Source organism: Curcuma longa, chromosome 20 (genome assembly GCF_044706935.1).
Source record: "Curcuma longa cultivar G26 ecotype Majalengka, Jawa Barat chromosome 20, ITB_CL_G26_1.1, whole genome shotgun sequence".
Lineage (NCBI taxonomy): Eukaryota > Viridiplantae > Streptophyta > Magnoliopsida > Zingiberales > Zingiberaceae > Curcuma > Curcuma longa.
Window position 1 is genome coordinate 11,091,820 of NC_133880.1, and position 14,675 is coordinate 11,106,494.

The 14,675-nt window shown below is 33.1% G+C and overlaps 1 protein-coding gene and 1 non-coding gene across 2 annotated transcripts; both read left to right on the forward strand.

Moving 5' to 3' along the window:
* The first annotated feature begins 2,721 nt into the window (after positions 1-2,721).
* Positions 2,722-9,347, forward strand: LOC141813624 (uncharacterized). The gene is made up of 8 exons (XM_074701579.1): positions 2,722-2,897; positions 3,316-3,404; positions 4,460-4,523; positions 7,316-7,393; positions 8,600-8,676; positions 8,758-8,824; positions 8,922-9,029; positions 9,214-9,347. Exons 1-8 carry the CDS (start codon positions 2,826-2,828, stop codon positions 9,241-9,243), a joined length of 585 nt encoding a protein of 194 aa, XP_074557680.1. The 5' UTR covers positions 2,722-2,825; the 3' UTR covers positions 9,244-9,347.
* A 4,206-nt stretch (positions 9,348-13,553) lies between these two features.
* On the forward strand, positions 13,554-13,661 carry LOC141814088 (small nucleolar RNA R71). Its single transcript, XR_012600435.1, has one exon. It is a non-coding gene; the product is annotated as a small nucleolar RNA R71 (small nucleolar RNA).
* Positions 13,662-14,675: the final 1,014 nt, after the last annotated feature.

Sequence of the window (14,675 nt, forward strand, 5' to 3'; positions counted from 1 at the left end):
TGTTGGACTTTTGCTCGGCTATGTCCTCAGCCCCCAGGGTTTGTGCTGCGGCTCGGTCCTCCCTGACCAGCCCAGTCTTCTGCTGCGACTTGATCCTCCAGATCAGTCCAGTCTTCTGCTGCGGCTTGGTCCTCCAGACCAACTCAGACTTCTGCTGCGGCTCGGTCCTCCAGACCAGCCCAGACTTCACCTGGTGCTTCGACTCTACTAAGGCTTCTGCCTGATCCTCCAGATCAGGACTTTTCAATGCCTAACTTCCACTAGGACTTAGATCAAACCTGTGCTCCCGGCATACTTAGATTAATATCATTAGTTCAACACACACTTAACTTGAACCTAGTGCCATTATCAAAACTAAGGTTCAATCTACTGGTGCTCTCTGCACCAATAGATGTTTGTGTCTAAGTACTGGTCAATCAATTTTCAAAAATATAAAATTTTTAAACACTATAGCCTAATTACACATAACAATCATGAATTTTAAGTAATTATCAAATTTCCAAAATTAGTTTTAGAAAATAGTTTAATAGTTTTTGAAAAGGTTTTTTAAAACTTTGTGATTTAGTAGTTCTTAACATCTCGCCCATTCAAGTGTCTTAGTACATGATATACAATGGTTGTCTTATGAGTTTGTGAGATATTTAATCAATTTTATCTTTATTAATTTAGGTTAAATTCTAATGAGTGTTTGATCTTATGTTAGATTCAAGTTTAACTATTAGTTAATTAAGTCCACATTTTAAAATTGACTTCTAGGTCATGACGAAGCAGAGACCTTCTTAGCTATCGAAATAATGACCATTGCTATAGATAAAGCCTTTTTAAGATATTATGTTCTTAATCAACTTTTTGAGAAGCTCTGGTTTAATTAGTTTAGGATGTGACGAGATAGCTTCAGTTAGGTCGACTTAGTTAAGCAGACTAAGTAAGATACTCTTTATCCCACTTGACTACCTAGACTAAGCTTTTCTGACGTAGTATCATCTAGTCCCATCCTGGTACTATGTTGGACAAGTGTCAAGTAATCATTTAGAGTGGTGATACACAATATGAAATCGTAGCATGACACTTACATTGGCAGTGGGTCCCACTGGCATGTAGTGGGACCCACTACATTCAATTGTGAGTGTCATGCTACAATTTCATGCTATCATTTCATGGTAAGTATCATTTCTCAATCATTTATCTTTAACTAACTATTCTAAGTTAAGCAGTAAGTAAACATGATGACATGATATTTATGTGCATATAAAATAATGAATATACATGTACATGGTATGTATGCATCAGTCAAACAAAATTATATTTCTAATAATGTATCAAATTCTCGATTTGATACATTTTGTGTGGTCCCACGAATGTGTCAACCCACTTTGACACATTTTATATTTTGTTTAAATTTTTATTTCATTTTATAATATTTTAATTAGTTTCATAATTATAAGTATTTTATTATAATTAAGTTTATGGGTTTTAATTATACACATTTGAATTATTAATTTATGATTTATTTTGTTAAATTATTAATTTGTTTTTGTTAAATTATTAATTTGTGATTTGAATTAGTTATTGAATTATTGGATTTCTAATTTGAATAATTAATTTATGATTTATTTGTTTGCATTATTAATTTGTTTAAGTTTGAATTTTTTAAGTTATGGATTTAGTTTTAGATTTAAATTAAGTTATATTTCATAATTAAATAGAACTTGATGATAATTAATTTTATTATTTAAATTTAAGTTCTAGTTAAAATTGATTGTTTTATTTTCTAGATTTTTAAAAATTTATTTTAAAAATTTAAAATTATTTATTATTTCATAATTAAAAGGTACATAATTATAATTAATTTTATTATTTAAATTTAAATTTAAATTAGTATTATTGAAGTTTGAAGATTTATTATAAGAATTTTTAAGATTTAATTTTAAAATTTTTTGAATGGATTTTGACTTTATCTTATTATTTGGATTATCTTAATATTTAATTTTGAGTTATTAATTAAATTTAAATTATTAGATTTATCTTGATTATTATCAATTTTATCTTATTTGATTGAATTATTATTAATTTTTAAATTAATTAAAATATTTAAGTTTGAATTCCCCAATTTATTATTATCTTGATTGAATTGATTAATGACTTGATTTAATTTTTTATTTATTTTAATTAAATCTAAATTAATAAAATTTAAATTATTAATGATTAAATTTGTTAAATTTAAATTAGTCAAATTATTATTTAATTTATTCAAATTAGGTAAAATTTTTATTGTTGATCAGATTTAGATTTGTAATTCTTAAATTAATTAAATTTAAATTTTTTAAAATTAAAATTTTTAAATATGAATTATATTCATTAATAAAATTTTTATCAAAGTAAATAAATAATTTTTTAAATAAATAAATAAATTTATAATATGAAATTCACTAACATTCAAATAAATTTAAAAAAATAAAAATTTTAAATAATTAAATAAATTTAAATTATAAATTTAAATAAACTATGAATTAAGTTCAAATTAAATTTAAATTAAGTTTAAACTCATCAAGACTGAACTAAATTTAAACAAATAAATTTGATTTGATTTAATTTAATTTAATCTATTTTAACGATTTAATTTATTTTAACTCGGTTTAATTTAATTAAATTATTTTATCAAATAAATTTAAATAACACAAAGTTTAGCTGGGATCGGATCATTTACAGCACTAGAAGCTCTGAACAATTCATTCGGCCGGAGCTGGTTGCGGGTCAAGCATTAGGGATTGTACTCAAACGTAACAGATCTGGCCGGACAGAAGGCGTGAGAAGCGAGAGAAACCATGATCGGCGCGGGAAAGATCAAGCACTACGCGAACCTACTTGAGAAACCCCTCAGTAGAGGCCGGCAGGAGGTATCTTCTTTGCTAATCCATCCCAGTCATCTCGTTCTTATTCCTTCTTAGGTCGATTTATAGATCGATGTTGGGTTCTTTTTCCCCAATCTGCTAGAGGTATCTCCTTTGCTTCTCCATCCCAGTCCTCTCGTTCTTATTCCTTCTTAGGGCGATTTATAGATCGATGTTAAGGTTCTTTCCCCCCAATCTGCTAGACTGCGGATTCCTCACGGGTTATCGATATCTGTACGCTGTACGGATATTCGAGAAGCTGTTATCCATGATTTTTGCGGATATACGAGAAGCTTATTGATAACAACTGAGCTTGGCAATATTGATACTTGTAATTGCTACGGCTTCAGATAAATCTTCGATTTCAGGATAATTACGAGATTGCGTGGCTTATTTTGGTTGTGAAACCGAATTTCTTTTGTAGGTCAGTTTGAGCGCATTTGCATTCTTGTTCTCAGAGTTGGTGCAGTACAACCAGACACAAGTTGATAACATTGCCGAGTTGGAGAGAAGGTATTGCTAGATTGGACTTCGTAAGATTAGAAGGTTGGTTTAATGTGTATTCATGATGCTTCTGTATTCAGCATGTGAATTGCTTGAAAAGCTGAAAATGGTAAGCACTTTTTGTTCCCTTTTACTTCTTCTGCTTAGTTGCAGTTGACTTCATGGTCTACATGGAATTTGAAGGTTTAGATGTGTTGTATATCGAGCATAGGTCTGATCTTTCTATTCTATATTGACTCATAGGGTGTTAATGCCAGTTTAGATTATTAACTATAATGGATACTACAAGCCATGACAGATGCATTGACACAGCAATTTATTGTGTTACTAACAATCTGTGATTTGCTTGTATAGAGTTCCCTGATTAATTATCAGCAACAATGCTACATGTTAAATGATCACATTTAATTATTCATACACATGGCTGCACAGTCATTGGACTCAAATAAGTGAAACAACATGGAATAAGCTATGCCATTTGTGGTATTATTAACATGTATCTTCATCATATGTTCAGGAGATCTTCTGAGAATTCAATCCCTTATCAAGTTATAATTTGCAATAGTATCATTTCACACTCTTTTGTAGCAAACTGGTATGTAATGATTCATTAAAACTAGTAGATGGTCAAGTTCTTTTGTCACTTTGGATTTAGTTCCAACGTCTTTGGACACTTTCTCTGCTCCTCAGAACATAGTGGATGAACAATTTTGAAAATCTTTTTCTTGACATTATTCTGAATTGATCTTTTTCTTAACATTTTCATTTACAGGATTAGGCATCATCATGAACCATTTAAAGATATGCTTTTAAAAGTTTACAATGGAATCTTTCTATGGATCTAACTTTCCTTTATTAGTTAGGTTAGCCTAGTTTGAGATATGTTTTGGTTTCACTTTTTTTATCATAAGCATTGTTTGGTTGCAAAGTCATGAAATGTAATAGTGTCTTAGCCGTGGGTAAATTTGTGATACCCCTTTCCATCTCCCTCCCCTTCCTTCCCCCAACTTATCTTTCATACAAATAAACTAATCCTGAAGCATTAACTCTAAGAAATGTTATAGGCTCGAAGATGCAGGCTATGCTGTTGGGGCTAGAGTTCTTGAACTTCTTTGTCACAGAGAAAAGGTACAAGTTGAGCTTTCATTATGGGAGAATTGTGATACTCTATTTCAGGGAGAATTGTAATACATTGTTTAACACAAGTTTTTTTTTGTTCATACTTATTTGGATTTCAAGTTGGGATGTGATGTAGCAGAAGCTTGTAGCAATAAAGATTAACCTATTGATTCACACACAATAGCTAGGAAAATACTAATGTTGCGGAAGCGTGTAATACCAAAGGATTAATTATTGATTCACATAGAATAGCTAGGAAAATCTAATATTGCCGAAGTGTGCGGTAGCAGAGGTTAATTGGTGATTGACATAGAATATCCAAGAAAATCTTAAAAATATGATAAGCATGACACCAAAATCGAATTGTCGAACCGCTAAGGAACTTGAAACGAAGTTGATGAATTGAAGAAGAAAATAATCTCACACAGAGGAATAACTCTCACACAGAGAAAGTTAAATTACAAATTGTATTAATTCAAAGATACTTAAAATACAAGACTCTAGATTCTTTTTATAGACTCGACTCAACAATAAATATGGAAATAAATATTCTAAATAAAGAAAATTTGTTACTCTTAATAGGGATTATAATTATTCCCTATTTATTATAAAAAATATTAATTATTATATGATAAAAAGTAAATCTCTGATTCATTGTAGTCCTTATCTACATCATTCTCCCCTATTTAGGAAAACTGAACTCCTAACGAATTGATGACTTCTCTTTATTATTATTATTATTATTATTTTTTGATTGTTGCAGGTCTTGGATTTTGAATGACTTGAAGTTTGGAGATGATAGATAATGGAGATAACTATAATCAAAACCGAACCACCAAGCTTCGGCTCTGATACCAATTGATGTAGTAGAAGCTTGTAGCAACAAAGATTAACATGTTGATTCACATAGAATAACCAGGAAAATACTAATGTTGTGGAATCATATAATACTAAAGGATTACATAGACAAAATAGTCAAAAAAAAAATCTAATGTTGCGGAAGCGCACAGTAGCAAAGATTAACCTGTTAATTTACATAGAATATCTAGGAAATTTTCAAAAATATGATAAGCATGACACCAAAATTAAACTATTGAACCACCCAGGAATTTAGAACGAAGTTGATGAAGTGAAGAAAAAAAATCTCACATAGAGGAATAACTCTCACATAGAGAAGTTAAATTAAAAATTGTATTAATTCAAAGATACTTAAAATACAGGACTCTAGACTCTTTTTATAGACTCGACTTGACAATAAATATGAAAATAAATATTCTAAATAAAGAAAATATGTCACTCTTAATAAGGATTATAATTATTCCCTATTTCTTATCAAAATAAAAATATTAATTACTATATCATAAAAATTAAATCTCTGATTCATTGCAATTCATCGCAGATGGACTGATTTTGAATATTTTTCAATTTATTGTGGATATATCAATTTGAAATTTATCTTTAATTTATTTTTTTTCAAAATTATTTCCTTTCCTACATTATTTGCTTCCTCATCTGCATTAGGATGATACTGTATCATTTATCAAACCATTATGGGGCCTTGATCTACCGTGTGATCTAGTGGCCATAGGTTCGAGTCGTGGAAACAACCTTTTGCAATGCAAGATAAAACTATGTATAATAGACCCTTATCCGGGATCTTGTATTGATAGGAGCTTCATGTACCAAGCCGCCCTTTATGAAACCATTACGGGGCAGATCGTGCTGACCTTTTTTGTTTTTCACTTCTCCAGTTCATTTTAATTTGAGAGCAACATTGTTATCAAGTATTATAAATTGATTTCTAACATCAGCCCAATAGACCACCAACCTTGACTACTCATATGATGCATGTGATGTATTTTTTGTTTACTTGTCATGTACTTTTTCTTTAACGTAGAATGATGTTAATAAGGAAATCAGGTAACACCATTTATAGTTTCTTTAATGCCAACATCAAAATAGCTGCATATACTTAAGTCCAAGAAAATCAAATCAAAATTTAAATAAAAAATTTGGTCCAAAACTTGGTGAAGTAGATATGCTTACGTGTTCACTAGAAGAATGTCAACTTATAGGATTAAATCAAAAGAGAAAAAATATACATTTGGTTATGCGGGAAGAATTGGGGACTTCAAGTTTCATAGTGTAAATCAAAGTTGATGTTATTGTCTGATAGAAGATGAATTAATAATTTTATAGAACATGTGATTCAAATGATGCTAGGGGACACATTATTAATTTAGGTCAAATTCATAACTGTTGTTACTTAGAATGATCTCCATTGTTTGGTTTAATGGAAAATTATCCTCTAAGAGAATCTCTCTGCATACTTTTGTTTGATCAGCTAAACTTTTGAGAAAGCTAATATTTTTTCCTAGATTTCCCCCATGAGAAAGGGGTAGTGAAATTCAAATTCTCATCGATGAGGTTTTCCAATTAATCTCGCTGATGTAGACAAACTACAACTTTTTAACTATCCTGACAAGCAAATTAGTTTATTTTTCTTTCCCTATACGACAATGATTGGGCAATTCCATAGGAGGTGTTTTTTTGAAAAGAAATAATTTTCCCACCTTTTTATTTGTAACCTAAATGATCCTTAGTGATGATTTACTCTATGCTCAGTATTTTATTTGTTGATTTTTTTTTCTGTATGCAGTGTCATTTAAAATACCTTGGATATTTGACTTCATCCAAATATTTGAACTTCTTTTGTTTTTTTTTTATTTGTCTTCTTGTGGTTGTATGAATGTTTGATATACAAATGTTATTATCGGATGTCTAACAAACATGTGATGCAGGGTAATAGAAGGGAGACAAGACTGCTTGGGATTTTATCGTTTGTGCATAGCACTGTCTGGAAGGTGCTCTTCGGAAAGGTAGCTACCTAGTCTAACCTCTTACAATTTATTCATGATTGTAAGAAATGAGACAGTCCGTTGAGTTGTTTAGTATTGCAAAATATTAAGGCATGCCCATTTATTTCCTCTTAAGTGTAGATCTGGAAGAACCATGATATCATACTCATAGAATTGGTGATCGTCCTTTGTGGAATAATTGTCAGTAGACTTAAGGATTGTTTCATGCTAAAGGACAATGGAACTTCACATCAATTTCACAGACTTGGTAGTGAAGCAATATTGATATATCGAAAGATGTAAAAGGAGAATATAGAAAAAAAAAGAAAAATTTGGACGAGGAAATATGTAGAAGTAATATTTAGAAAACAACAGCATGTGACCATCTGGAACTACTGTTTCTTGTCTATGCTACATGGCATGTGGATATGGCTTAGGAGTAAGGACGCTGCTTAGACTGCTTGAAGTTGATGAACTGAGCAGCCAACATAATGCCTCGAATAGCCACCATAAATTGACAAAATATAGAGTCTGCTTGTTGGAGACACACACAAGATAATAACCATGGGTGTGGATAGGTGTTTGATGGTTGACAGAAAGCAGGATCTTGAAGAGCATGTAATTAAGATATAAAAACCAGAATATATAGACAACTAAATGTAATAGTCCTATCCAATGCTGGCAGGAAGCCTGACTATTGATTTGGAAAATAGCAACATATCAAGATTGGTAGTAAATAAAATGTTATGAAAGGTGAAATCAAGGATGAGTACAATTTTCGGGCATCCAGTAGTATACATTTTTGGCAGTGATTGGAACCATTCCAATCCAATAAGTTTTCAGAATTGTAAATTAACTAGGGTTAGAACGTTACTGCCCACAACTGAGGAAACTGAGTGATATGATTGAAAATTAATGCAATCCTTGTGCATTTTATTACATTCTTTTGAGACATTAAAGGTCCACTCTAATACTACTAAGCATCAAATGTTTCTAGGTCCATCTCTTACCCCTATTGATGTTACAAACAAAATCTTGGAGATATTGAGGTACAGGAAATCTAGTAAATTATATATTGTCTGGCTGCTTTGCCTGAGCTTAAAACTTCTACATTTATTCTGAAGACATCAATATGACACTCATAATAAACAAAATTTAGATATGACCTTGAGGGAGAAAATACAGTTATATTTACAGATTTAAATTCCTTGCTTTATCATGCAATAGGTGGCTGACTCACTCGAGAAAGGAACTGAACATGAAGACGAGTATATGATAAGTGAAAAAGAGCTTTTAGTCAATCGGTATGTATTAATGTATTCGCTTGGTTATTTATTTATTTTGTGTTGTCAAAACTAAACTGAGTTTGCAAATGGTTTTTAAAGGTTTATATCGATACCAAAGGACATGGGAGCATTCAATTGTGGGGCATTTGTTGCTGGGATTGTCAAGGTATGGAAGTATGCTGCATGGTGATTCATCACGGTTCAGAACAAAAATTTATATTGGCCTTAATTTACTGCCATTTTCCTCTTCATTCTTTGTGAAGGGTGTTCTAGATAGTGCTGGTTTCCCTGCTGTTGTGACAGCACACTTTGTACCTATGGAGGGTCAACAACGGCCACGAACAACAATTTTGATAAAGTTTGCAGAAGAGGTAAGTTCTTGGTAAATTATTCGTTAAAAGTTGCTTCTCTCTCCATCAGAAACAAATTGTTTTATGAGATGGCACTGAGAAGCTCAACTTGACAATGGAGAAGTGTGTGACTTTTTAGATTGCAATTGTGTTAGATTAAGCTCCTACGTTAAGGTTATGAACCAAATATATTTATGGTCTCCAGGTACTCAGGAGAGAAGCGAAGCTAGGTTAATGGATTGGATGTTTATTGCAACATTTAAGGGAAACTCAAGCATTTCTTGAATCTACAGCAAATATAATCTATGCAGATATTTCTAGTGACACTATCGATATTAATTGTTTTTCTTCTCTGCATGCTGCTGCTGCTGCTGGTATGATTGCAATTATTAATCTAAGTTCCAGTAGAGTTGAGGTATTATTTGCAACAATGGGCTCTCATTTCTACTTCACGGTGCTGAAGACTCGAGGTTTATATTCGCTGCAAGTGTTTGTTTGTGCATTCATGAAAGTACCTTGTGAGGTTTTGCAATGAAAAAAGTACAATTTCTCCGCGTTTCTATCAACGTTACCCTATGATATTAGTCGTTACCCAATCAAACTGCATGTCTTGGTTTTTTCCCCCATGTCTTGTTTGTTTATTATTATTATTTTCTTGACCATGAGATACATTTTAAAATTAAATCTTAGATTTAAAAATATGGATATATATAGATAGGTATAATTTTTCTTAAATTTCATGTGATGCCTTTTTTATTAGGTCTAGCGAAGCTAAGAAGATTTATATCAATAATTAATATTGAGATCATTGTTCTTATAAGAGTTTATTATTAGTGATATAGTTGCATTGAGTTTAATGAGGAGATGAGACTTACCTCAATAATTGTGATAAATATGATTTTTGATGATGAGGGATGACAACGGTTTGGAGCTGGTGATAACAGGTCCGACAAGTGCAGGTTGGAAGAAGGTAATGGTGTTGGGAGTCGTTGGAGCAAACAATGCCCTTGGCGGAGGCTATACCATGAGTGGCAAAGAAGGGTGTTGTTGTAGGGAGCAACAAGTGTTGAGTGGAGTTAGAGAATGCTCTGAAGACGGGTGTGCAGGGAGTCAGTCAGTTAAGGGTTCAATTGGTCGTGACTCGTGAGCATAGGTCATTGCGATAGGCAGCTACTGAGAATAATGGACCATTGAAGTAGCAACAGGACGGGATAGTCGATGTGGGGGCTCTCTACAATTCAAGGGACAATGACAAATACAATAAGTGGATAAGCTTCATAGATCATGAATCGGTAACAGTGACTAGAACTACGAATGATGGAAGATGGAAGATGAAGAGATAGGAAAAGGAACAGTAGTGGATAAAGACAAAGGGGTGAATGTGGTTGATAGGTGGATGTGTAAGGATATTGTAGGTGATTGGACGGAAGAAAAGTTGGATGGGATTATGAATAAAGTGGTAGCAACATTGAATGAGAAATTTAAGTGTGAAAATAATTGATGCAACGCTAAAATCAAATCCTCAAATTACATAGGAATTCGGGAAGAAATTGTGAAAGAAAGGATAACTTATTAGGACAACTGCGTATAGATCAATGGGAGCCAAGGGAGATGAATGGTGATTGTTCTTCGAATATAAATTTTTTTATTCTTGTTAAACATTTAGTAAGGCCACACAAATAGCACTAGCAAGGGGAATAAAAACAATACACAAATTGCACATATCAATTTGCTAACAAGATGATGTAGTGTGGGTCAGAATTTTCATTGTCACTCCAGAAAGTTTACAATCTTTCTTTTTTCATAGATAACCTTCAAATGTAGAGAAATCTCTATTACAAGATAAATTTGTAGGGCCAATGGGATCGATAGAAGAGGGGGTATCAATCCTCTTTTCTTCATTTTCTTCGTGTTCATTCTTTCTGTCAAAGTTGATCGTAGTGGAATACAGGATAATAACTTAAAATAAAATAGAAAAGATACATAGAAAAGACACAGGATTTACTTAGTTCCTAATTTCTAGAGTTGGTACTCTAAAGTCTGTATACGAGAGACATCTACTCACTAGTATTTTCCTTTTTGGATGCTTTTCGAAAGTAGAAAAATCCGTCTTATAAGTTATCAAGCACAATATAGATAAAAATAATAGGAACAATGCTCTGAAATACAAATACACAAACTGATTTATCGGCGATTGGTCTGAAAACTTCTGAGTGTCTCGCACTCCTCCTGGCTCTTCCTTGGTCGCACGAACAATGTTGAGATCTTTTCCGAGCGCAGAGATGAAGAGTAGAATGTGAAGATTGTTGATTTTGAACCTTTGTTTAAGGTTGCTTTTACAGAGCTTTTTTAGTCTATCGATAAGCCTTATCGATATATTGAATCTGATTAAATCTGATCCCAAGATTGAGTTTATCACGATCTCGTCGTTATCAAATTTATTAGTCTATCAAACCCCTGATTAGTCTGCTGAACTCGTTTGATCTACCAAACCGATGGATTGGTTTATTGAGCCAGCTTGAGTTCGGTTCAACTCGAGTCAACTCCGGTTAACCCTGGACTTGATCCAATTTCATTTGGTTGCATTTGTTTGCTTTCCATCTTGCTCTCTACTCTACATTCCTACAAGATAAGCATACAACCATATAAACAAACAAACCTAACATGTAGTCTATCTGACAAGTTGTATATCGCAACCAGGAGTGATTCTTCCGCCGATGGACACGATCAAGAGGGAGGAGAACAGTTGAGGCTGGTGGCACGATCCCATCTCTATTTTTTTATCGCACGGAAGAAGCTACAGAAGCCCTTTAAAATGGGATCAAAATGATTTGGATTTGGGTTGAACCGGAATAAGGAAATAAACCAAACCGAACCGGGTGGTTACTATAGTGAACCGACACTGTAGTAAATCGGATCTATTTTGGTTTAAAACTAAATTACTTGGTTCACCAACCAAACGAACTCCGATTTGATCCAAACTAATTTTGTTCATTTCGTCTTTACAAGATGAAGCCCCTCATCACTTCGTTTTGCCAAAATATCTTCCATCATGAACCAAACCAAATTGGTTTAATTTAGTTCAAAATCGAATTGTTTGGTTCAATAATTAAACCACCTTCAATTTGAACCAAACCAATTTTGTTTATGTCATCTTCATAAGACGAAATCCATCATTTTACCTTTGTCTGATCCAACCCGACTTTATTTCTCTCATTCTGAAAATCCAATTCTTAGATTCATTTTAAGTCATTCGGAGAACTTATAGTGCGTGTGACCCAATAGGTTTTCGATTATGTTGGTCATCCGTAATTAACCATTAATTATGGAACAATCATGAGTGACACCTAGTAGTACATCATGATCCCCAATTGATTAGAAAATCAACAATTGATTCCATAACCATTTCTAAACCCTTTAGCAATTATAATGCAACATGTCTTGTTCCTTTCACCGTCTTATACCCGCTTCGTTAAGGACATATTCTATGTATGTCAGTCCCCACTAGGCTGACTACGTCACACCTAACCCATGCTTGCTTTATTGTCCTATGGATTCAAGTTATTCTACATATGTCCAAGAGTGTCGTACTCTTGACATGTAATGCTTTGGTTAAAGACTTTTAGTAATAATCATGACAAGTGGCCGCAGGATATACGTCTCCTTTTTCAAAGAGCAGTGAATCCTCTGTGAGTTATTTAAACATCTTCGGGATTTTGACTTATATCCAACTATCCCGGGTCCACGCTCTCCTCGGAGATGTTTGCTTAAGATGTCGAAGTATAAGCCTCCATGACCAATGTGACTTAAATATTGTAAGTCAAAGGAAACTCGCACTTAAGCTGCACTAAGATCTTCATTGACATATGTATAGAACTATATGAAGTCTCAAGGTAGGTCACTCCAATGAACTGATTACCTTTAACCAGCATCCAATTTAACTCTCAACATCTAATATCTCCAGCTAGTGAGAACAGCTGCTTGGCAAACTAAGGAGTTTAAACGTGCTAGTCTCAACAGAATCGGTGACGTCCGTGCTCATCAATTCCTCGACTAGAGATAATTTCAATATATTCATAATTGCACATGTAGAGATGCTCACCAGCTGTGATTCAATCACAAATTCTTTCATGCTATGAATCGTATTACGGATATTCAGTAATTGAGTTTAAAATCAATCAAACATATAAAAAATGTGCACTCAAATAGTGAATTGTTATTTATCCAATAAATAGTATAATCATAATGCGATTGTCTTAGGACACCTGTCAAATATAACATGTCAGGCCCTGCTCTAGCTCCGTAGGAATCCTCTCATTTGGCTTCTATGTTGACATCCTTTGCTTGTGCTTTTGAGATTCCTTGTGAAGAGATTACCCTATTTTCATCTGACCATTAATGTAAATTCAGTGACATATTGTCAATAAAAGTGTACGCTTTGTCCACCCTTTTTATCATCAAGGACCCCTTGTAGCTATACCCAATGAAATTCTCATCAAGTTTGATATGCCGGTGTAGAATGTGTGGATGACTAACCACTTTTTTAGGCCATGATGAGGGCATTTCTGCAACAACTCCTTGATTATCTCCCATGTTGCAAACTATGATTCCTCGTCTATTTGTGCAAAGCTCATGATTTGATTTCTCAAATATGTCATTTTGTTAGGTGGAAAATACTTGTTTAAAAAATGTCGCTTCATCTCATCCCATGTCGTGATGCTTGCCGGTGGAAGAGAATGCCACCAAGTCTTTGCTTCATCCTTAAGAGAGAAAGGGAATCCTCGTAGCCTAATAGCATCTTCAGAAATGCTTTCATACTTCATTACATGGCAATAGTCTAGAAAGTCCTCTAAGTGTAGATATGGGTCATTTGTGGGTGCACCTCCAAATTGGTTTTGTTATATCATGGTGATTAATGTTAGGTTAAGTTCAAAGTTATCAACATCAATAAGAGGTTTTGCAGTATTAAATCTGAGTCCCCTTGCACTCGGTGCAGCATAATCCTTTAGAAGTATGTTCTTATTGTTGGCCATGATTGAAGTTGATTAGTCTTGCTTTATCATATTAGACCTATGCATAAAAAGAAAGCTATCCACTTGAAAAGGAACATTAGAAAAGGTAGGAAAAAGCAAAAAAGGAAAGGTCACAAAAGGTAGTAAAGGAGAAAAAATAAAAAAGAGAAAAAGAAAAAAATAATAAATAAGGAAAGAAGAGAAAAAGTGAGAAAGGAAAGAAGTATAAATTAACCACATCACAATCAAACCAATGATCTTGACATAGTCCTCGATAACGACGCTAAAAACTTGATGTGCGAAAATTACAAGTGCACGACTATCATCAAGTAATAAAAAATTAATCCCACAGGGACTATAAAATCGAGTACCAATTAGAATCGTGAAGTAGGTTATCTAGAAAGTCAAAAATTGCGAGAGTTGAGGAAGAAAGAAATCGAATCGAGAAAACATGAGTAGTCTTCAGAAAAAGTTGATCTTGGAAAATAACTCTAGGATTTTGATTTAGCTACGATGACTGTTGACACCATAAATACTATTTACTTTCTTTTCTCAATTTATACGCATGCAAGTGTCCATCCCAAATACCAATATAGACTTTTGGAATAATATCGACGTGCCTACCCAAATGTGACGCCTACTTTTGAGATGACAT

Excerpts from the sequence above, each read along its gene's own strand:
- LOC141813624 (XM_074701579.1), top strand. The coding sequence starts at position 2,826 with ATGATCGGCGCGGGAAAGATCAAGCACTACGCGAACCTACTTGAGAAA. Across the intron at positions 4,524-7,315 it reads TTCTTTGTCACAGAGAAAAG|GGTAATAGAAGGGAGACAAG; the intron begins GTACAAGTTGAG and ends CATGTGATGCAG. Across the intron at positions 7,394-8,599 it reads GGAAGGTGCTCTTCGGAAAG|GTGGCTGACTCACTCGAGAA; the intron begins GTAGCTACCTAG and ends ATCATGCAATAG.